This window comes from Oncorhynchus keta, chromosome 14, assembly GCF_023373465.1.
Source record: "Oncorhynchus keta strain PuntledgeMale-10-30-2019 chromosome 14, Oket_V2, whole genome shotgun sequence".
Classification (NCBI taxonomy): Eukaryota; Metazoa; Chordata; class Actinopteri; order Salmoniformes; family Salmonidae; genus Oncorhynchus; species Oncorhynchus keta.
In genome coordinates, this window is record NC_068434.1 from 50,305,321 (window position 1) to 50,328,968 (window position 23,648).

At 42.4% G+C, this 23,648-nt stretch overlaps 1 protein-coding gene across 1 annotated transcript in view; it reads right to left on the reverse strand.

The window, feature by feature from the left end:
- Nucleotides 1–439: 439 nt before the first annotated feature.
- qsox2 (quiescin Q6 sulfhydryl oxidase 2) overlaps nucleotides 440–23,648 on the reverse strand; it is a 55,730-nt gene continuing 32,521 nt past the window's right edge. The window contains exons 4-12 of the mRNA XM_035786353.2: nucleotides 18,129–18,234; nucleotides 17,818–17,908; nucleotides 17,528–17,673; nucleotides 17,088–17,237; nucleotides 16,643–16,772; nucleotides 16,408–16,530; nucleotides 4,767–4,917; nucleotides 4,360–4,548; nucleotides 440–4,134 (exon numbers count right to left, since the gene is read on the reverse strand). Coding sequence (XP_035642246.1) covers nucleotides 3,638–4,134; nucleotides 4,360–4,548; nucleotides 4,767–4,917; nucleotides 16,408–16,530; nucleotides 16,643–16,772; nucleotides 17,088–17,237; nucleotides 17,528–17,673; nucleotides 17,818–17,908; nucleotides 18,129–18,234 — 1,583 coding nt within the window. The 3' untranslated portion in view covers nucleotides 440–3,637. The remainder of the gene's footprint in view (nucleotides 4,135–4,359; nucleotides 4,549–4,766; nucleotides 4,918–16,407; nucleotides 16,531–16,642; nucleotides 16,773–17,087; nucleotides 17,238–17,527; nucleotides 17,674–17,817; nucleotides 17,909–18,128; nucleotides 18,235–23,648) is intronic.

A 23,648-nucleotide genomic window follows, 5' to 3' on the forward strand; every position in this document is an offset into this window, starting at 1 on the left:
AGTTATGGTAGGGACGTCCCACGGATCCCTGATAGCACTAACCATTCTCAATCTGGGTTGGTCCGGAATACGTGAATATTTACCCTGTGTTAAATTATACTTAACAGTGGTTGGGCCAGTATCACTAGAGTTTCAGAGTTATTATAATGCCAGATTGTTCAAACAAAGTACAATTTCAAATGATCTATTATCAACTCTTGAAAATAAATGAAAAAATAAGAATGCACAGAGACAAAAAATAAATGAAATAGTAAGACATATAAATTAAATGCAATGATTTCCAGCAGCTCAAAAGTAGTATGTGCCAAAACGGTTTGTGCAACTTGTCCATCACTTTTTTCAACATGAAGTAGCAGTGACAAGTCTTGACACATTTAAATGAATTTTCTCCACATTAAGCGAGAATACACACGAGAAGTAACAAACAAATTAACACCTATTTACATAATTTGGTTTTATTTTCCAGTTCGATCAGATCCTGGTGACAATCTGACCAAGCTACATTGTGTAGCAAATTGTACAATTAATTGTTGCAAGTCTTCAAGTAAGCTTTGTCTTTGTTTATGTGGCATAATATTATTTATTTCACAGAATTGATCAGGGAAGTCAATTTACACTTAAAATGTTCAAGAATACCACCAATCTATTGTGAATTCAAAGTTCCAATACAGTTACTTTTGGCAAAAAAACAAAAAACATTATCAAGGACCAGCACCTGGAACAAAACATATATGTTCTATTCACAATACTGTGTAGAGCATTCTATTTTGAGAAGCACTAAGTCTAACTTGGTTCAGAGCTACAGTAAGTGGTTCCATTCCTACCTGCATTGCATTAAGTCTCAAATTAGAGGAACATTGCAGTTAGCTGAAGAACGTGCCCAATTTCAGATATAGAAACACACAACATTTCATAAAACCAGAATGCAGATTAGCAATATTGTGACTCAATCCTATTTTACTCAATCATGTCACCATCTGACAAGTTTCTATCCAATGTTTCTGTCATTTTATGCATCAAATAAATCCATTTTAAGTAGAGAAATAAGCTTTTCAAAGACAATGAACAATAATGTACGGGCAGATGAACCATCAGATCACCTTTTATTAACACAAGGGTATTTGAGTAATATTGGGTGTCAGTTTTGTTCGTGTAATGTACTATGACCTATACATTCTGAAGATAACTGGCTACAGCTCTATTTGTAGTACATTACATATCCAAAAGTATGCTCGTCGAACATCTCATTCTAAAATCATGGGCATTAATATGGAGTTGGTCCCTCCTTTGCTGCTATAACAGTCTCCACTCTTCTGGGAAGGCTTTCCACTTTGTTGCCACAAAGTTGGAAGCACAGAATCATCTAGAATGTCATTGAACGCTGTATCATGAAGATTTCCCTTCATTGGAACTAATGGGCCTAGCCCAAACCATGAAGAACAGCCCCAGGCCATTATTCCTCCCCCACCAAACTTTACAATTGGCACTATGCATTGGGGGAGGAAGCATTCTCCTGGCAACCACCAAACCCAGATTCATCCGTCGGATTGACAGCCGGTGAAGCGTGATCCATCACTCCAGAGAACGCGTCTCCACTGCATCAGAGTCCAGCCGATGCTTGGCTTTGCGCATGGTGATCTTAGGCTTGTGTGCGGCTGTTTGGCCATGGAAACCCATTTCATGAAGCATCCGACAAACAGTTCTTGTGCTGACGTTGCTTACAGAGGCAGTTTTGAACTCGGTAGTGAGTGTTGCAACCGTGGACATAAGATTTTTACAAACCTACATCACTTGGCGGTCCAGTTCTGTGTGCTTGTGTAGCCTACCACTTTGCGGCCGAGCCGTTGTTCCTCTTAGACATTTCCACCTCAGAATAACAGCACTTACAGTTGACCGGGGCAGCTCCAGCAGGGCAGACATTTGATGATTTTGTTGGAAAGGTGGCATCCTATGATGGTGCAACATTGAAAGTCACTGAGCTCTTCAGTAAGGCCATTCCACTGCCAATGTTTGTCTATGGAGATTACATGGCTGTGTGCTCGATTTTATACACCTGTCAGAAACAAGTGTGGATGAAATAGCCAAATCTACACATTTTAAGGGATGTCCACATACTTTTGTATATACACTACTGTTAAAAAGTTTGTCCATTAAAATAACATAAAATTGATCCAAAATATTGTAAATGAGAATTGTAGCTGGAAACAGCTGCCTAGAAGACCAGCATCCTGGAGTCGCCTCTTCACTGTTGACGTTGAGACTGGTGTTTTGCGGATACTATTTAATGAAGCTGCCAGTTGAGGACTTGTGAGGCGTCTGTTTCTCAAACTAGACACTAACGTACTTGTCCTCTTGCTCAGTTGTGCACCGTGGCCTCCCACTCCTCTTTCTATTCTAGTTAGAGACAGTTTGCACTGTTCACAGCGTTGTACGAGATTTTCAGTTTCTTGGCAATTTCTCACATGGAATAACCTTAATTTCTCAGAACAAGAGTAGACTGATGAGTTTCAGAAGTGTTTTGTTTCTGGACATTTTGAGCCTGTAATCAAACCCACAAATGCTGATGCTTCAGATACTCAACTAGTCTAAAGTCCAGTTTTATTGCTTCTTTAAATCAGCACAACAGTTTTCAGCAGTGCTAACAATTACAAAAGGGTTTTCTAATGATCAATTAGCCCTTTAAAATTATAAACTTGGATTAGCTAATACAACATGAATTTGGAACACAGGAGTGATGGTTGCTGATAACGGGCTTCTGTACGCCTATGTAGATATTCCATAATAAAAAAAAATGCAGTTTCCAGCTACAATGAGTCATTTACAATATTAACAATGTCGAAACTGTATTTACGATCAATTTGATGTTCTTTTAAAATGGACAAAAAATATATATTTTCTTTCAAAAACAAGGACATTTCTAAGTGACCCCAAACATTTTAACGGTAGTGTATAGTGTATCATACCACATACTATCTGGACTAGAATGAATGATGAAATCACATTAAGGCCACCTAGGGTCTGGGAGAATACAGAGGACTTCAAATGCACACCAAGTATTTAGACAACAAGCACTTGGGTAAAATAAGGCTGTACTTGCTCCTCTCTTTCTCATGGTTATGGACAGACATAGGTTGTAATAAGTGATCGCCTTGATACGTCTGGAAAATAATACATTGAAGTTGAAATCATAAATTCACACAGTAAGATTTTAGTAGTAGTCAATACAAATATTCCAGAGGTTCACCTTAGTCCATTAAAACATGACCAATACCGTTGAATTAGATAGAAAGATATAAAAAACACTTGATTAATTGGACTCTGCCATGGTTTTATACTAAAAACAATTCCTTACCATCATAGCTAAGAGACATTGTATTGGGAATGAATTGTGTACAGTCAAGTCCTTCCCCCAAGACAATGTTATGTATGGGGTTCTGTTATGGGACTAAAACGGTTTTAACCAGTCGCTATTGTAAAATACTTCATCTGAAGACTGTTGCTTCACAGCAAATATTATACAGAACATAAACAAATAAATAAAAAAATGTGACCTTCTAATCTAACTTAAAAAAGAAAACTCAATTCCAAAAAAAACCTCTTTGCTCAGTCAAATGTGCAGACCTGGACCAGTAGACTGCTATACATATGGACGATTGTAGCGGATCTTCCACCTTTTGGAGCGGACTCGGAAAAAGAAGAACATGACCATGAGAAAGACACAGGAGAAAGCGTAGAGCACAACGCACAGACTCATGTCCACACTGGAGAAGCCCAGACCCAGGAAACTCACCCCCGGCCTGGTCTCCCTGTGAGCCCCTGTGCCCGCCTGCCCTGCTCCCTCCACGTCACTCTGCTTGGCATGGACTAGGGAGCTCTCAGGGGCCACTGTCTTTACCTGTGTGGCTTTAATGGGCATGCTGTCAGGAGATCCAACAGCCTCCTGGTTTGGCTCATGCCGACTGCTGTACATGTGTTTGGGGGAGATGTTGGCGGCCCCGTAGTGCTGCTTGAGGAACATGAGCACCTTGTCTTCGTTCCACACGTGGATGCCATCCTGCTCCTCGTGGCAGATGGGGCAGAGGTCCGGGCTGGGCCACTGGGTCTTGGGGAAGTGAGGGTCTTCACTCATTGTTCCTACAGAGAGGACACAGGGTCAATAGCACAGGTATAACACCAGGTCAAGTTATTGTTGGCCCCACCAGTCATTTTGACCGGCCAACTCAATTCTAACAGACGTTGCTTACTAACCTATACCACAGTATATATCTACTATACGGATTGTATACTTCTAATGACAGTATATTCTCCAGGTTAGGTTTGAGATCTCAAACGATGCCGATATAGATGTAGGTTCCCCACCTGCGAGGCGTCCATTGACCTGGTTGTGTTTCCTCCAGAGCCACAGTACCGCCTGGTCCACAGACTTCACCTGGGGCAGAGACGCCACGGCCATCTCCTCAAAGTGCTTCCCACACTCCTGGCAGCCGAAGAAGTTCACAATGTACTTGCGCATTGTCTGCAGCACTGCCTTGGGATTCTCCTCCAGGCCTGATGGGACAGAAGGGAGGTGGTCAGGGGAACGAGAGAGAAGCACAGTCGTTTTCTTGACAAGGCACACATTTCATAATCAACCCACAGTTGAGATATTCATGATGGTACCAATCATGATGTTGTCATCTATTTTCAAAGGTGTGCAGTGTCGCTATGACATGGATGTTTCTTAATTACACAAGTATTTCGCTGCATGCATGCGCATGCATACATACCGGTGTTGGCCAATACGTCAGGCCGGCTGGCTGCCTGGACAGTCAGCACATGGAACAGGGTCCACAGTGAACAGGGGTAGCCCCTCAGTCCGACTCTGCTTCCCTGGCAACCCACCCATTGCAGCTGGTCACTCAGGAACATCCCTGAAATCTGAAGGTGGTCAGGGAGAGAGTCAGAAAAACTCACTACTAAGCCACAGAGTAGATCAGGGGTGTTATGGTTCACTGGACTAAACAAAACTGGTCTGTCACAAGCTGCCAGTTTCGGTAATGCAGTTTGCGAAAAGTGGACCGAGGTGTTTCCATCTACTTCATACTGTATTATTAAGGCTGTAATGACATGTGTATTTGAACAGGACCGTCTAGTATGGGCCATCGGTTCACAGGATGTGCTATGCATGAGGTGAACCAAATGACAATTTTAAACACAATGTGCCAAAAAATTGGAACATGGGAGAAAAAAAATTCTGCCACGGCACATGTACTACAGCTGTCCACATTAAATTTCTCAGCCAGCAAGATGAGTGACGTTACAGAACAGCATAATCAGATATCCCCAGAGTGGTAGGCTAAACCATTCCACTGGTATTCCTCCGGAGGCACTTTCAAGTTGCTAGTCCCACATGGAGAGAAACTTGCATTCTGATAAGCCCAGTCATTGCGAAACATTTCTAAATGCAAACATGGTAAAAACACAGTAAAAAAAATAATAATAATAAAAATTAAAAAAAAAAAAAAGAGGCCGCCCGTCAATTTATGGGGAGTTTCTCCCATTCTTCTCTGCTGATCGTCTCAAGCTCTATCAGGTTGGATGGGGAGCGTCGCTGCACAGCTATTTTCAGGTCTCTCCAGAGATGTTCGATCTGGTTCAAGTCCGGGCTTTGGCTGGGCCACTCAAGGATATTCAGAGACCTGTCCTGATGCCACTCCTGCGTTGTCTTGGCTGTGTGTTTAGGGTAATTGTCCTGTTAGAAAGTGACCCTTGACCCAGTCTGGGCTCCTGAGTGCTCTGGAGCAGGTTTTCATGAAGGAACTTTCTGTTCTTTGCTCCGTTCATCTTTCCCTCGATCCTGACTAGTCTCCCAGTCCCTGCCAATGAAAAACATCCCCACAGCATGAACCTGCCACCACCATGCTTCACAGTAGGGATGGTGCTAGGCTTCCTCCAGACGTGACACTTAGCATTCAGGCCAAAGAGTTCAATCTTGGTTTCATCAGACCAGAGAATCTTGTTTCTCATGGTCCGATAGTCCTTTAGGCAAACTCCAAGCGGGCTGTCATGTGCCTTTTCCCGAGGAGTGGCTTCCTTTCTGGCCACTTTACCATTAAGGCTTGATTGGTGAAGTGCTGCAGAGATGGTTGTCCTTCTGGGGGGTTTTCCCATCTCCACAGAGGAACTGGAGCTCTGTCAGAGTGGCCATCAGGTTCTTGGTCACCTCCCTGACAAAGGCCCTTCTCCCCCATTAGCTCAGTTTTGCCTTGGTGAAGTCTTGGTGGTTCCAAACTTCTTCCATTTAAGAATGATGGAGACAACTGTGTTTTTGGGGACATTCAATGCTGCAGAAATGTTTTGGTACCCTTCCCCAGATCTGTGCATCCTCAAAATCCTGCCTCTGAACTCTACGGACAATTCCTTCGACCTCATGGCTTGGTTTTTGCTCTGACATGCACTGTCAACTGTGGGACCTTATATAGACAGCTGTGTGCCTTTCCAAATCATGTCCAATCAATTGAATTTACCACAGGTGGACTCCAATGAAGTTGTAGAAACATCAAGGATGATAAATGGAAACAGGATGCACCCGAGCTCAATTTTGAGTCTCATAGCAAAGGGTCTGAATATTTCTGTAAATAAGGTGTTTTTTGAAACATTTTGTAATACATTTGCAAAAGATACAAATATTTTCAGTGTCATTATGGGGTATTGTGTTTAGATTGATGAGATTATAATTAATTTAATCCATTTTAGAATAAGGCTGTCACGTAACAAAATGTGGAAAAGTGAAGGGGTCTGAATACCTTCAAAATGCACGGAATCTCGACGATTTGGTTCTACCGTACCTACCTACACGTAAGACTCTGTCTTTACCTTCAAGTCTTTATTGATGATTGAGTGTAGTCTGGCCCCACAGTGCGAATGCAAACGGCAAGGCACTGGAGTGACAAACCACCCTTGCTGTCTCTGCCTGGCCAGCTACCCTATCTTCACTGGGCTCTGCTGCCTCTGACCCTATTATCGGGGCTGAGTCACTGGCTTGATGGTGCTCCTCTTCCATCCAGCCTTCCTTGCTTCCTTTCCTCGGGCTTGTGCGGTGGGGAAATCTTTGTGGGCTATACTCAGCCATGTCTCAGGGTTGTAAGTTAGTGGCCAGTTGATTTCCCTTTAGTGGTGTGGAGGCTGTGCTCTGCCAAAGTGTTATATTCTGCCTGGTTGTCCCTGTCTGGGGGTAACTTTCGTCTGGGCCACGGTTTCCCCGACCCCCCGTCTCGGTCTCCTGTATCTATACTACAATAGTCTATGTTCCCGGGGGGCTAGGGTCAGTCTGACATATCTGGTGTAATTCTCCGGTCTTATTTGGTGTCCTGTGTGATCCCAGATATGCTTCCTCTAATTCTCCCAACTCTCTCTCCCCTACCGAAGGACTTGAACCCTCGGATCATGTCTCTGGACTACCTGGCAGTCCCCCCAAAACCCCCTCCCCACACATGCGATCTCAACGTAACAGCATGTGATTACTATTTGAACATTTTATTTGACTCTATGAACTTTTGAAAAACAATCTGGCCATATACTCAATCTCTACCTGGCACAGTCAGAAGAGGACTGGCCACTCCTTAGAGCCTGGATGCTCTCTAAGTTTCGTCCTGGGTTCCTGCATTTCTAGGGAGTGTTTCCTAGCCACCGTGCATTCTACATCTGCATTGCTTGCTGTCTGGGGTGTTAGGCTCGGTTTCTGTATAAACACTTTGTGACAACTTCTGTTGTAAAAAGGGCTCTATAAATTCAATAGATTGATTGATTAAATTATTGAAACGGGGAGCCAGATACTTTCATAGCAGGAATCAACAAAGTATAGGCTATTACTGTTGACTAAATTATGGTTTTAGAATAAATCTACAGGAAACATGCAAAACCACAGAAAATTACTGACATAAACAAAATGCGTCAGTAAGAGGGAGGCAATGCAATGTCTGTCAGTAATTTTCTGTTGATCGTCCCAGCTCTACACTCTACACAGCTCTATACAGTAGCCTAAAGGCTTGGGCTGTATACCGTACAGTGCATTTGGAAAGTATTCAGACACATTCCCGTTTTCCACATTTTGTTACGTTACAGCCTTATTATAAAATTTATTCAATTAAAGGTTTTCATAATCTACAACCAATACCCAATTATGACAAAGCGTAAACAGGTCTTAGAAATTGTTGCAAAAGTATAATAAAAGAAAACAAATACCTCAGACCCTTTGCAACAAGACTCGAAATTGAGCTCAAGTGCATCCTGTTTCCATTGATCATCCTTGAGATGTGGAGTCCACCTGTTGTAAATTCAATTGATTGGACATTATTCGGAAAGGCACACACCTGCCCATATAAGGTCCCACAGTTGACAGTGCATGTCAGAGCAAAAATCAAGCCATGAGGTGGAAGGAATTGTCCGTAAAGCTCAGAGACAGGATTACGTCGAGGCACAGATCTGGGCAAGGGTACCAAACATTGAAGGTCCCCAAGAACACAGTGGCCTCCATCATTCCACTTAAATGGAAGAAGTTTGGAACCACCAAGACTCTTCCTAGAGCTGGCCGTACGGCCAAACAGAGCAATTGGGGTAAAAGGGCCTTGGTCAGGGAGATAGTGACCATCGGGTCCTTGGCTGACAGAGCTCCAGAGATCCTCTGTGGAGATAGGAGAACCTTTCAGAAGGACAACCATCTCTGCAGCACTCCACTAATCAGTCCTTTATGGTAGTTTATAGACGGAAGCCACTCCTCAGTAAAAGGCACATGACAGCCTGCTTAGAGTTTGCCAAAAGGCACCTGAAGGACTCTCAGACCATGAGAAACAAGATTCTCTGGTCTGATTAAAGAGTCACGTCTGGGAGGAAACCGGTCACGATCCCTACGGTGAAGTATGGTGGTAGCAGCATCATGCTGTGGGGATGTTTTTCAGAGGCAGGCACTGGGAGACTAGTCAGGATAGAGGGAAAGATGAATGGCGCAAAGTACAGAGAGATCATTGATAAAAACCTTCTCCGGAATGCTCAGGACCTCTGGATGGGCAATGGTTTACCTTCCAACAGGACAATGACCCAAAGCACACATCCAAGACAATGCAGGAGTGGGTTCGGGACACGTCTCTGAATGTCCTTGAGTGGCCCTTCCAGAGCCCGTACCTGAACCCAATAGAACATCTCTGGAGAGACCTGAAAACAGCTGTGCAGTGACGCTCCCCATCCAACCTGACAGAGCTTGAGAGGATCTACAGAGAAGAATGGGAGAAACTCCCCAAATACAGGAGTGCCAAGCTTGTAGCGTCGTACCCAAGAAGACTCGAAGCTGTAATCGCTGTCAAAGGTGCTTCAACAAAGTACTGAGTAAAGTGTCTGAATACTAATGTAAATGTATATTTCAGTTTATTTTTGATAAATTTGCAAAAACGTATTGTGTGTTGGTTAGAATAAGGCTGTAACATAATAAAATATGGAAAAAATCAAGGGGTCTGAATACTTTCCAAATGTACTGTTTCAATACCGTTGAAACTATTTGAAATATTTTCATAAATTTAAATATTTGTAAATACCTGCAGTCAACTTGCACAATACGTTAGGAGATAAAGAACATTGTTTTCTTCACAACATTGTTTACCTGTCACATTATTATGAAACTTACGGTAGTCCCCAGTTACATTGGGTCTGTTTACAAGCACACAACAAGAGACAGGAGCCTTGTGAGTCACTTACTGTTGTGCAGCATGCGCCAGGTGATCGAATTACAGTATGGAATTCACAACTAAATGTTTGCCAGCTAGATATCTTCTAACTATTAAGTTTACTGTCTAAAATGTGCCAAATGCTCTGCAGTTGTGCATTTGGTTTGCTAATTTAGTAGCTAGTTAGCTTAGTGGTTAGATTCTTCCGTAATCAAGCCTTTGCTTAATAACAGCAGAGAATCCCCTCCTGGATCAAGAGCCTTGCTGGCTAATATTTATTTAGTGTGTGCAACAAACTGCAAGTAGCATTTGCGTTACTTGTATAGTTTACGTGAAACTGTACAATATGTTCGGAATGCGCTCGTTAGCATTTAGTTATCATTCTCTATGGGATTTGACATGAGGTTGTTACCATTGCTAATTTGAAAAATTGTCCCTCCTTTTGGACTGAAACCCCCCGGCAGAACAGTGGCCCAAGAACAGAGGTACGCCCAACAACCTGCCTGCTCGACCCTATTCCTTCCTCTCTTCTCCAGACCATTTCCGGAGACCTTCTCCCTTACCTCACCTCGCTCATCAACTCATCCCTGACCGCTGGCTACATCCCTTCCGTCTTCAAGAGAGCGAGAGTTGCACCCCTTCTGAAAAAAACTACACTCGATCCCTCCGATGTAAACAACTACAGACCAGTATCCCTTCTTTCTTTTCTCTCCAAAACTCTTGAACGTGCCGTCCTTGGCCAGCTCTCCCGCTATCTCTCTCAGAATGACCTTCTTGATCCAAATCAGTCAGGTTTCAAGACTAGTCATTCAACTGAGACTGCTCTTCTCTGTATCACGGAGGCGCTCCGCACTGCTAAAGCTAACTCTCTCTCCTCTGCTCTCATCCTTCTAGACCTATCGGCTGCCTTCGATACTGTGAACCATCAGATCCTCCTCTCCACCCTCTCCGAGTTGGGCATCTCCGGCGCGGCCCACGCTTGGATTGCGTCCTACTTGACAGGTCGCTCCTACCAGGTGGCGTGGCGAGAATCTGTCTCCTCACCACGCGCTCTCACCACTGGTGTCCCCCAGGGCTCTGTGTACTAGGCCCTCTCCTATTCTCGCTATACACCAAGTCACTTGGCTCTGTCATAACCTCACATGGTCTCTCCTATCATTGCTATGCAGACGACACACAATTAATCTTCTCCTTTCCCCCTTCTGATGACCAGGTGGCGAATCGCATCTCTGCATGTCTGGCAGACATATCAGTGTGGACGACGGATCACCACCTCAAGCTGAATCTCGGCAAGACAGAGCTGCTCTTCCTCCCGGGGAAGGACTGCCCGTTCCATGATCTCGCCATCACGGTTGACAACTCCATTGTGTCCTCCTCCCAGAGCGCTAAGAACCTTGGCGTGATCCTGGACAACACCCTGTCGTTCTCAACTAACATCAAGGCGGTGGCCCGTTCCTGTAGGTTCATGCTCTACAACATCCGCAGAGTACGACCCTGCCTCACACAGGAAGCGGCGCAGGTCCTAATCCAGGCACTTGTCATCTCCCGTCTGGATTACTGCAACTCGCTGTTGGCTGGGCTCCCTGCCTGTGCCATTAAACCCCTACAACTCATCCAGAATGCCGCAGCCCGTCTGGTGTTCAACCTTCCCAAGTTCTCTCACGTCACCCCGCTCCTCCGCTCTCTCCACTGGCTTCCAGTTGAAGCTCGCATCCGCTACAAGACCATGGTGCTTGCCTACGGAGCTGTGAGGGGAACGGCACCTCAGTACCTCCAGGCTCTGATCAGGCCCTACACCCAAACAAGGGCACTGCGTTCATCCACCTCTGGCCTGCTCGCCTCCCTACCACTGAGGAAGTACAGTTCCCGCTCAGCCCAGTCAAAACTGTTCGCTGATCTGGCTCCACAATGGTGGAACAAACTCCCTCACGACGCCAAGACAGCGGAGTCAATCACCACCTTCCGGAGACACCTGAAACCCCACCTCTTTAAGGAATACCTAGGATAGGATAAAGTAATCCTTCTCACCCCCCCCCCCCTTAAAAGATTTAGATGCACTATTGTAAAGTGGCTGTTCCACTGGATGTCATAAGGTGAATGCACCAATTTGTAAGTCGCTCTGGATAAGAGTGTCTGCTAAATGACTTAAATGTAATGTAAATGTACATAACAAACCATTGATTTAGTGAACGGTTACAACCCTACTACTTTTGTGGCGGCCTACAAGAACCTGTCGGATGTTGCGACCATTTGTTGGCAAAAAACAACATTTAATGAAAATGTGTTTGAGGAAATAAAGTTTTGGATACGTTATTGTAATGAAAACGTATTGTATGATTATTGAAAGTAAATAGTTAAAATAGTTTTATTTTTTACATGTTAGCTAGCATGTCCAATGTGAAAACGCTAGCTCAAACCTGCAGCTGACTTGGCCCATTCAAGATAACATGCTACAGATCAATGAAATCAGGCTGGTTTATAAACAAAATAATTATCTAGCTAGCTAGTAATGTAGTAATATAAATTTGTCATTTGCAATCAACATTGTAGTTATAAATACAAGTAGCTCAGACTTTAATTTTGTCAACAAGTAGCCATTTGCAAGAGCTAACGTTAATCGATTCATAAAAGAGGTTCCCCACTTACCGATGTTGCTTGGTCAGTGACATGAAAAGTGATCAAAATATATTAACAGTATTGCAGTAATTTCACCAGTTCAGATGATTTAGATTTTAGGTAGCAAAGCAATCGATATACTATCCTAAACTTGCTGAAATCGAGAGCCATCGTGCTGTCATTCATTATAAAAATGAGCCCTGGACACTTACCTTCACTCCCCTCAAAGATATTAAAGCACTGGAAAGGTGTAGATGAGAGCATGATTACATTTGTTTTGATCAGTCATGTAAATTTAAGTGCTGAAAACATTTTGGCACACTATTTAAAAAGAAGATTGAGAACAAGCTGGCATTTGAAATGGATGAAAAATACTGGCATTTTGGCGCAGGAAAAGCCGACGAGCACTAGCAAATGCTACCTAGCAAAGACACACACATATATATATTTGTTTTTACAAATCGATACTTGGAGATAAAGTATCGACAGAATATCGTCCAAACTAATATTGCGATATGTAACTATTGATTTTTAACCTAGCTTGTGTGTAGAGTGCACCATTGAGCTTGTGTCTAACCGCTGGTCACCCTCCCCTCACCCGTATATTTGGGGGAAAATACTGCTGGTTATGCACATAACACTGATCTTCAACAAATCACAGAACGGCCCGTCTTCGCCAAAGTACGTGAGGTCACATGATATCACAAAATAGTTTCAATAATGCCATCTATCTGCTTAAGGTGGGGTTTTACCAAGTGTTTTTTCTCTTAATTTATGCTTTGGCTACAACTACAAGTTGATAATGTATGTGATATCAACAGAGAAGTATATTTTCTGGGTGATTTAAATATTGACTGGCTCTCATAAAGCTGCCCACTCAAGAAAAAACTGCACTTGACACTTGTGAAATTGCTTATTCCAGTTACTAATAATTATGCACCCATTAAGAAGATGATTGTAAAACTGTAAATCCCCTTGGATTGATGAGGAATTGAAAAATAGTATGATTGAGAGGGAGGCAAAAGGTATGGCAAATAAGTCTGGCAGCCCAACTGATTGGCAAATGTACTGCAAATTGAGAAATCATGTGACTAAACAAAAAAAAATATGAAAAAATATATACACTATGAAACAAAAATAAATCAAAAGTAAAAAGCTTTGGAGCACATTAAATTACATTTTTGGAAAAAGGGTAACTCGGCTCCATCATAACAAAACCCACTGATATTGCCAACTACTTTATTCATTGGCAAAATAAGCAAACTTATGTATGAAATGTCAGCAACAAAACGCTGACACTATACATTCAAGTATATCTGACCAAATTATACTTTTGAATTACATAAAGTCAAAGTGGAAGAGGTGAAAAAAAGTATTGTTGTCTATCAACAATGACAAGCCGCCGGGGTCTGACAATCTGGATGCAAAATTACTGAGGATAATAGCGGACGATATTGCCACATCTTCAATCTTCAATTCCTACTATAAAAGTGTGTGTGCCCTCAGGCCTGGTTGGAAGCCAAAGTCATTCCGGTACCCAAGAAAAGTAAAGCCCCTTTTACTGGCTCAAATAGCCGACCTACAGGCCCTAATTTTGTCCCACCTACTGTTCAGTAGTGTGGTCAGGTGCCACCAATATATATATTTTTGTGTTGCAGTTTGCTCAGAATAGGGCAGCACGGCTGGCCCTTAAAAGTACAGAGAGCTAACATTAATGACATGCATGTCAATCTCTCATGGCTCAAAGTGGAAGAGATATAGACTTCACTAATTGTTTTTGTAAGGGGTGTAAAGCTGAATGTACCGAGCTGTCTGTTTAAAATACAGTACTACATAGAGCCATGACTACATGGAACTAATTCCACATCAGGTAACTGATGCAAGCAGCAGAATCAGATATAACATTAAAAAAAAGATGTAATAATACACCTTATGGAACAACAGGGACTGTGAAGAGACACACAAAGGTACAGACACATGCATACATTGTGATATTGTTGCATTGTGGTATTACATTTTATATTGCAGATATGTAGTGGTGTTTCTGTATAGCAGTGGTAAATGACGAGTCAACAGCATGATTTGGGTATGAGTTGACAGTATGACTATTTCGAAATGCTTTTACTTTTGGCTAATAAGAATTTAATCTCAGCCACTAATTTCAATGGCTTGGTGGCACGAGTGGCCAGTGCAAATTTTTCTTCATGTCTATCCCTGCTATACAGAAACACTTTGTTTACAAACGATGGAGTAAAACGTTAACACATTTTTGTGGTTGTTTTGGGCTCCCGGGTGGTGCAGCGGTCTAAGGCACTGCATCTCAGTGCTAGAGGCATCACTACAGACCCTGGTTCGATTCCAGGCTGTATCACAACCGGCCGCGATTGTGAGTCCGATAGGGCGGCACACAATTGGCCCAGCGTCGTTAGGGTTTGGCCGGGGTAGGCCGTCATTGTAAATAAGAATTAGTTCTTAACCTCTTGGATTTTGGGGGCGATATTTTAATTTTTGGATGAAAAACGTTCCTGTTTTAAACAAGATATTTTGTCACGAAAATATGCTCGACTATGCATATAATTGACAGCTTTGGAAAGAAGACACTCTGACGTTTCCAAAACTGCAAAGATATTGTCTGTGAGTGCCACAGAACTGATGTTACAGGCGAAACCCAGATAAAAATCCAACCAGGAAGTGCCGCATTTTTTGAAACCACCTCATGCCAATGACTCCTTATATGGCTGTGAATGAGCTACGAATGAGCTTACGTTTTCCCCAAGGTGTTTACAAGCATTGTCTTTTTAGGCATTTCCATTGAAGAATGGCTGTAAGGGACCATATATGGCATGTGGTCACATGGTGTCTCCCGCAGAAAACCTTGTGTAAAATACTGAGGTAGCCATTTTTCCAATCGCTTCTTATGAGAAACCAACTGCCTCGACGGATATATTATCGAATATATTTGTTAAAAACACATTGAGGATGGATCCTAAACAACGTTTGCCGTGTTTCTGTCGATATTATGTAGCTAATTTTTAAAAAAGTTTGGCGTTATAGTTGAAGTATTTTTCGGTCGATTTCTCAGCCAAGCATGGTGAAGAAACGGGAGCTTTTTCGCCTACAAAAATAATATTTTTGGAAAAAAGGAACATTTGCTATCTAACTGGGAGTCTCCTGAGTGAAAGCATCCGAAGTTCTTCAAAGGTAAATGATTTAATTTGGTTGCTTTTCTTATTTTCATGAAAATGTTGCCTGCTGCCAAGCAGAGCCTAGCATAGCATTATGCCATGATAAACTTACACAAATACTTGTCTAGCGTTGGCTGAAACACATATTTAGAAAATCTGAGATGACAGTGTTGTTAACAAAAGGCTAAGCTTGTGTTTGAATATATTCATTTCATTTCATTTGCGATTTTCATGAATAGGAAAAGTTGCGTTATGCTAATGCGCTTGAGGCTATGATTACGCTCCCGGATACGGGTTTCCTCGTCGCAAGAGGTTTTAACAGACTTGCCTAGTTAAATAAATAAAATAAAACCGAACAAGAACCAAAAATCAAGGGACTAACTGAAAGTGTTGTGAACCGTTTGTTACATTGGTTGTTTAAAAGGATAGTTTAACTAATTTGACTTCCTTGGGCTGTGGTTGTTTCCTCTAAACTGTGTCTACATTTGATTACTGGTTACTTAGCAATGTTAAGTGTTATGTTCTGTTAATTACTGATGTCCCCTTTAAGACGGGAGCACCCTTGGTCATGCGCAGTGTTGTTCTATGTTATTCTGGTACTAACTCGTTTGAGTAAATGTGAAGCTCCAGTTCAATTGCTTGTATTCCGAGTCTTTCTTATTACATAAATTACATAAATAAGTGTTAAGACACTGCATTAAGAATAATCTGGCTAGCATTTTTGGTAAAAGTACCATTGCTAGTGGAAATGGATCGTTTCCATTAGAAATGCATTCAAGTACACCCCTTCTGCAAAAAAGGACACCCTCCCCCACTTTACCAATTATTCCTGAAGGGCCCTTTAAACTATGCCAAACAGCAATTTTATTTGAGCACTTGATAATGAAATATAACACAAATGCCTTCCTTACCCGCATCTTGTTGTTGACCAAGTCGAGGATAGCATCAACGGGTATTTTCTCCAGAGGAAGACTGACCAGCCATTCCAGAAGAGTTTCTAAGAGTTTTACCACAGACTGGCGACCCGGGAAGAGCTGGGATTCAAGAATCAAAGAAAAGATAAATGTTACTTCTCTAATAGAAACAAGAGGGTAAATATTGTTTACTTGTTTGTGCGGACCCACAACAGCCTTAGGGCACTTATACCTTAGCAACCACTGTCACAAAGTCTTTGAAGGTCTTGAGCTCTTCTCCCTCCAAGGTTTGGTGGGTAGCCAGCTCCACTCTCAGCAGGTAGTGCAACCCTGACTCAAGGTCTGCCATGTACACCTTGGACCTGGAGAAAATCAGGGAGACGGGTAGCCTAGCGGTTAAAAGCATGGACCAATAACCGAAAGGTCGCTGGTTTGAATCCCCGAGCAGACTAGCTGAAACATCTGTTGATTTGCCCTTGAGCAAGGCACTTAACCCTACTTGCACCTGTAAGTTGCTCTGGATAAGAGCGTCTGCTAAAATGACAAAACTTTTAAAATCAGTGATGGGGCCTCGAATCAGACATGGTGACACACAAAGAACGCACGTGCGCACCCACACATACCCACTGGTATCGTCTTCATGCATATATAATATACTGTGTTAGCATCAGACTCACTTCTCAAAGTCCTTCAAGGCCTCAGCCGTCCCGGGACCTCGTGGCCCCTCCAGTAGGGGCTCCTGTGGTGCTCCAGAGGTGCTTAGCTTTCTGTGGACCCCTAGGAGAAGCTTGAGGAACGAGGAGAAGAAGAAGCGCAGTCTTTTCTGCCTGGTGATACAGAAATATCAGAGGAACATTTAAAATGCCTGGATTTATAAAACAGACTACATAAAGAAGTCAAACATTTCACTGACAATTGGGATGAAATATTATTTTTAAATAATAATTACAAGTTTGTAAAAAAAATATATAAAATAATAACAACAACGCTATATTCTGTTCACATACAACCCACTAAAAGGGGATGTTATGCCAACTACAACAACACATTTGTTGAGTCTCCAACATTTGAACCAGAACTCCTGGGGAAGTAAATATAGTAGAGGTTGCCAACTTACACATGCAGAATGGCATGTGTTCCATTAGGGTGGAGAAGGTATGCTGAGGGGAAAGAGTTGATGCCAAGCTTCTCTGTGAGGCTCCTTTCTGAACTCAATGCCCTCTTCACTGTTAGCCCCTGATACATCATCAGGTCCAAGATAACCTATAGAACAGTTGACGTTACATTATATATATTTAAACCCCCCTATAAAGCAGCATTTAAGTTAAATTACTTTGATGTTTTGAAGTCTGATAGTATAAGAATGCCATGAAAGGTACAGTTCAGTTTAATTTGAAATCATCATACCTCTCTGCCAACATAGGAGTCCTCGTTCTCAACAATGACAGCTGTATATTGGTTGGATTTCTGACCAATCAAAGGCAATATATCTGCAGAGCTGAAAAGAGGAAATGAGACACTCTATTTAATATGATAATCACCCGTATTGTGTGCCACTCACTTTTCATTGAGCGATTCAAAAATCAACCTGACAGTGGCCCATATTAGCAGACATAAGGCAGTGTAAAAGGACAGAGGTTATTTAGCAAACCATGGATTTGGCTAATTGTTCTGGTCGCAAGACTGTGTTGAAGGCCAAGGTGTGCCACTGGACAAACCTGTAAGGCTCAAGTGGAGGACAGCTGACAGGCCAGTCCTGTCTTGTGTGGTTCTGGAGGAAGTTGACCATCAGCTGTCGCACTGTCTGTAGCTCCCTATCTGCACCTAGGGAGAGAGATGAGACTTGAGCATGGCGATATTGATAAAAACCCATATCTCGATAAATGGACCCAATAAATTGACCCATAAATATATTCATCCACAATCTGCTCTGGGTAAGTCCAGTCCTCCTGGACTGTCTTAACAAAATGAAACCAAAATATTTAGACTGACTTCATCCAGTGTCCAGAAAAATGTATTTGCACTGTATAAAATATATCATTAATTATGCACCTATAGCCTAATATTTCGGAACAATTTTATTTAAAAAAAACTATTCGATTTTAGTCTACCTTCAACTGATAAAAGGTTGATTGTGATATGATTAAGGGAAAACAATTACCCTGAGGATGTGGTGCCTGGCCTTAAGATATGAGAAATAAATGACATACTCACAGAAATGTGTGACTCTCCCCTCTGTAACTAAAAACAACCATAGTTGCTTTGAAAACTATTTTACAGCAATTGCATTTTGACCAACGGTCATATGCTTGTGCTTCTCAGAATGCATCTCTCCCTACTTTGTGGGCACAGTGGGGAGAGGGAGTGAGAGTGGCACGCTCACACAGCAGCTGCTAGTGAAACGGGGACAGCCAGTTACTTTCATAGCAAGAATCAACATAACGAACAGACATTACTGTTGAGATGCATTGTTTTACAACAATCTACAGAAACTTTGTGTAGCAAAAATCACGAAAATTCCCGACGCAAGCAAAATCAGTCATTTTCAGGTTTAATGTCCCAGCTCTAGATGAGAGGTTGACATCTGCACACACTCTGGTCCTTTATACAGGAGAGAACACAGTAGGCAGGGCTGTGAAGGTCATGGAATTCTTTGGATGACGGTAATTGGCCAGCCATATGACCGCGGTCACCGTAATAACTGTTCAAATGTATATATACACACTCTACCTGGCCATAAGTATGTGGACAAACTATCAAATTTGTAGATTTGGCTATTTCAGCAATACCCGTTGCTGACAGGTGTATACAATCGAGCACACAGCCATGCAATCTCCATAGGTAAACATTGGCAGTAGAATGCTCTTACTGAAGAGCTCAGTGACTTTCAACATGGCACCGTCATAGGATGCCACCTTTCCAATAAGTCAGTTCGTCAAATTTCTGTCCTGCTAGAGCTGCCCCGGACAACTGTAAGTGCTGTTATTATGAAGTGGAAAACTCGATGAGCAACAACGGCTCAGCCGCAAAGTGGAAGGCCACACAAGCTCACATAACGTAACCACCGAGGGCTAAAGCTCATAAAAAGAGTCTCTGGAAACAACGTCACCACATGGGTTTCCATTGCCGAGCAGCCGCACACAAGCCTAACATCACCATGCGCAATGCCAAGCGTCAGCTGGAGTGCTGCAAAGCTCACTGCCATTGGACTCTGGAGCAGTGGAAACGGGCTCTCAAGAGTGGTGAAGTGATGAATCATGTTTTACCATTTTGCAGTCGAATGGCTGAATCTGGGTTTGGCAGATGCCAGGAGAACGCTACCTGCTTGAACACATAGTGCTGACTGTAAAGTTTGGTGGAGGAGGAATAATGGTCTGGGGATGTTTTTCATGGTCAGGATCCTTAGTTCTAGTGAAGGGAAATCTTAACGTTACAGCATACAATGACAGTCTAGATGATTCTGTGCTTCCAACTTTGTGGCAACAGTTTGGGAAAGGCACTTTCCGATTTCAAGTTGCTTGAAAAGGTATGAGCTCTGCTTTGTCTTTTGCGCAGCTGTACACACTTCAGTCATTCACAATTTGACAAGCACTTGATAATGTCTTGAATTTTTCCGCGGCATCCCATTTGTGCGGCCATAATGCACCCTAAAAAAATCCATGCCTTTCGCGACCATTGGCCGTTGTGCCCTTCTCCTTGAGTGCTGCGCGCTCTGAAGCACCTCTCACCCACATGGCTCTCTCTCACGTGATCGGGTATTTCTCAAAGGCTACAAGTGAAGACAGACATCGGGGACGCAACTGCACGCTTCCTTATCCAATTCCGATTGCATTTTGAAGATAGAGGACTGTCCACTTTTACTTTTCGTCAGCCAACAAGATGAGTAGGCCAAACGAACAGCAAAAGCCTCCAGCCTATCTCAATATATTATCCACCATAGTACAAAAGTTGTGCTATTCTATTCTTGGCTAGAAATAAATACACCAAACAGTCTGGGACTGTTTTGGGATGCGATAGAACCCCCCCACCCCCTCTTTTTACGCTGCTACTACTCTCTGTTTATCATATATGCATCGTCACTTTAACTATACATTCATGTACATACTACCTCAATTGGGCCGACCAACCAGTGCTCCTGCACAGTGGCTAACCGGGCTACCTGCATTGTGTCCTGCCAACCCCTCTTTTACGCTACTGCTACTCTCTGTTCATCATATATGCATAGTCACTTTAACCATATCTAAATGTACATACTACCTCAATCAGCCTGACTAACCGGTGTCTGTATGTAGCCTCACTACTTTTATAGCCTACTGTATAAAGCCTGTCTTTTTACTGTTGTTTTATTTCTTTACCTACCTATTGTTCACCAAATACCTTCTTTGCACTATTGGTTAGAGCCTGTAAGTAAGCATTTCACTGTAAGGTTGTATTCAGCGCACGTGACAAACTTTGATTTGAAATACCATTATCAAGTGACCTCAAATGCGATTATGCATGTAATGCTTTTATTATATGCCAGTTAGGCTCTACACCCATCGTAAAGCGGATTAATTTGCTTAATTTGAAGAAGTTATTTGGCCACTTTAGTTGTGATACAAACCTCATCAAAACATATATGCCTATAGGCAGGCCTACATGAGGTGTGCAACTATGATTCAAAAAAAGCCCTTGTTTCTTGCTTTACGCTGGGCATCATTCACAAGTGACAAAACATAATTCACAAGTGATAAGCTAATATTGTCACCCATCTTGATTTAATCTGGTCTTTATATAAACTTTGTTTTGATTTAGAATGGACCATTATCATGCACCTGTCTCGAAACCGGGGCAATGGGAAAAAATACATGCACTTAAATGGAGGACACTTTTTCTGTCGTTAAATGTCATGCCAGCCAGGTGGGCTATACTCCTGTTGTAAAGACAAGCAATGTGCTTAACATTCGGAAAGTCATGAAATTAATATAGTAGGCCTAGCCAATAGAAAGCTGATTGGATCCTGTTGTGGAAATGTAGTACTGAGAAAGACTTAATTTCTTCAAACAATCATATTTAATATTGCAATAATGAAACAGTCTTGACTAATAATGAAAAAACAGACATCTTATATAGGACGACTAAAATGCTTTGTCATGCAGATCAAGGGGCATCATAAGCCACACTGGACTTATCCTGTCTTTATCTGTACCTGGCATTATCTTAACCCCCGACCCTGGCCTAATTTACCAGATGCCAGGATGTCTAAGAACCATTGAGGCCTTTGTTCTACTCCTCTCTACCAGCTGTAGGTTTTTATCATCAAGTCAATCAATTGTCAGCTCAAACCACACAGGCCCAACTCGAACCACAGACACAGACGAGAGATTACTCATCAACCCTTCTAAACTTGTAATTTTCTGTCACAATGCCTCTCTTTTTAAGAAACTGTTTTCTTGCGCAATTGACTAGCCTAAAGAAATGTTGTGCAACATGAGCTCTTGGACTCACATGAAGTGTTTGATTTGATTTTTGATTATATTTGCATTGATGTCAGAGTGATTAGAGGGATAATAGAGTGCTGAGTACCAGGCAGTTAGCAAGTTTGGTAGGCTACTAATGACCATCAGCAGCATCAGAGTTTGGGCTCCCAAATGGCACTGCATCTCTGTCAGTGCTAGAGGCGTTACCACAGACCCTGGCTCGATCCCAATCGGCCATGATTGGGAGTCCCATAGGGCGGAGGAGAATTTGCCCGGCATCGTCTGTTAGGGTCTGGCCAGGGTAGACCGTCAATGTAAATAATAATTTGTTCATAACTGACTTGCCTAGTTAAATAAAAGGTAAAATATTAAATAAATAACAATAATTAGTGACTAAATTGTCATGTGGAGTTTGACTGCCTTGACAGGTGTGGCGGTAACACGGTCACCGCAACAGCCCTACTCCAGACGTGACACTTGGCATTCTGGCCACGGAATTCAATGTTGGTTTCATAAGACCAGAGAATCTTGTTTCTCATGGTCTGAGAGTCATTTAGGTGTCTTTTGGCAAACTCTAAGCCGGCCTTTTACTGAGGAGTGGCTTCTGTCTGGCCACTCTACCATAAAGGCCTGATTGGTGGAGCGCTGCAGAGATGGTTGTCCTTCTGGAAGGTTCTCCCATTTCCACAGAGGAACTCTAGCGCTCTGTCAGAGTGACCATCAGATTCTTGGTCACCTCCCTTACCAGTGCCCTTCTCACCCGATTGGTTCCAAACTCCTTCCATTTAAGAACGATGGAGGCCAGTGTTCTTGGGGACCTTCTATGCTGCAGAAATGTTTTGGTACCCTTCCCCAGATCTGTGCCTCGACCCAATCTTGTCACAGAGCTCTACGGAAAATTACTTCGACCTCATGGTCATCATCAACAGGATGCACCTGAGCTCAATTTCGAGTCTCTGAATACCTATGTAAATACATGTTCCGCTTTCTCACTATGAGCCTATTATTGTGTGTAGATTGGTGAGGGGGGAAAAAAAAAACACTTAAATACATTTTAGAATAAGGCTGCAATGTCACAAAATGTGGAAAAAGTGAAGGGATGTGAATACTTTCCGGATGCACTGTATGTATTGAACTTGTCTGATGTTTTAAGCACACTGTTGGATTAAGTTAAGACATACAAATGACTCAAGCAGGAGCAATAGATCAAGATAGCCTAACCAGAAGAAGAAAAAAAATCCCAAACCACCTCCTCCCACTGCTGCTTGCCTTTGCAGAATCTGCCATTATGCTCCTGAAGTTGCTGGTGGTAGGCTACACCAGCGGTCGTCAACCTTTCCCATTTGGAGTGCCAATTTATCTTACAATTTCTACCAATAATTCCACATTCACTTCCAGCATTGAGTTTTTTAATCTTTTTTTTTACACACTGTCACATTTATTTTGTGTTAATATGCCTCTATTTAAAATGTAAAAATCCTTAATTATTCACAATAATTATTCTCCTCTGACTTGTGCAATTGTTTTTTGTTTTCACCACTAGTGGGCGACAATACGATTTCCGGGGGTCTGTACTCCCGAAGTTGACGACTGTTTTTGTGCTTGCCAGTTAGCTAGCAGTTCTCAGCTGTCAACAGCTAATGGCTAGCAGCTTCTTTCTGGGCATAAAAACAGATGATTGCCATAATTTCTTCATGACATTATGGAATTATTTAATGTAACAAATCAAACATTAAACCTTGTAACAATTCATGGTAACCTCGTAAATATTTAATTTAG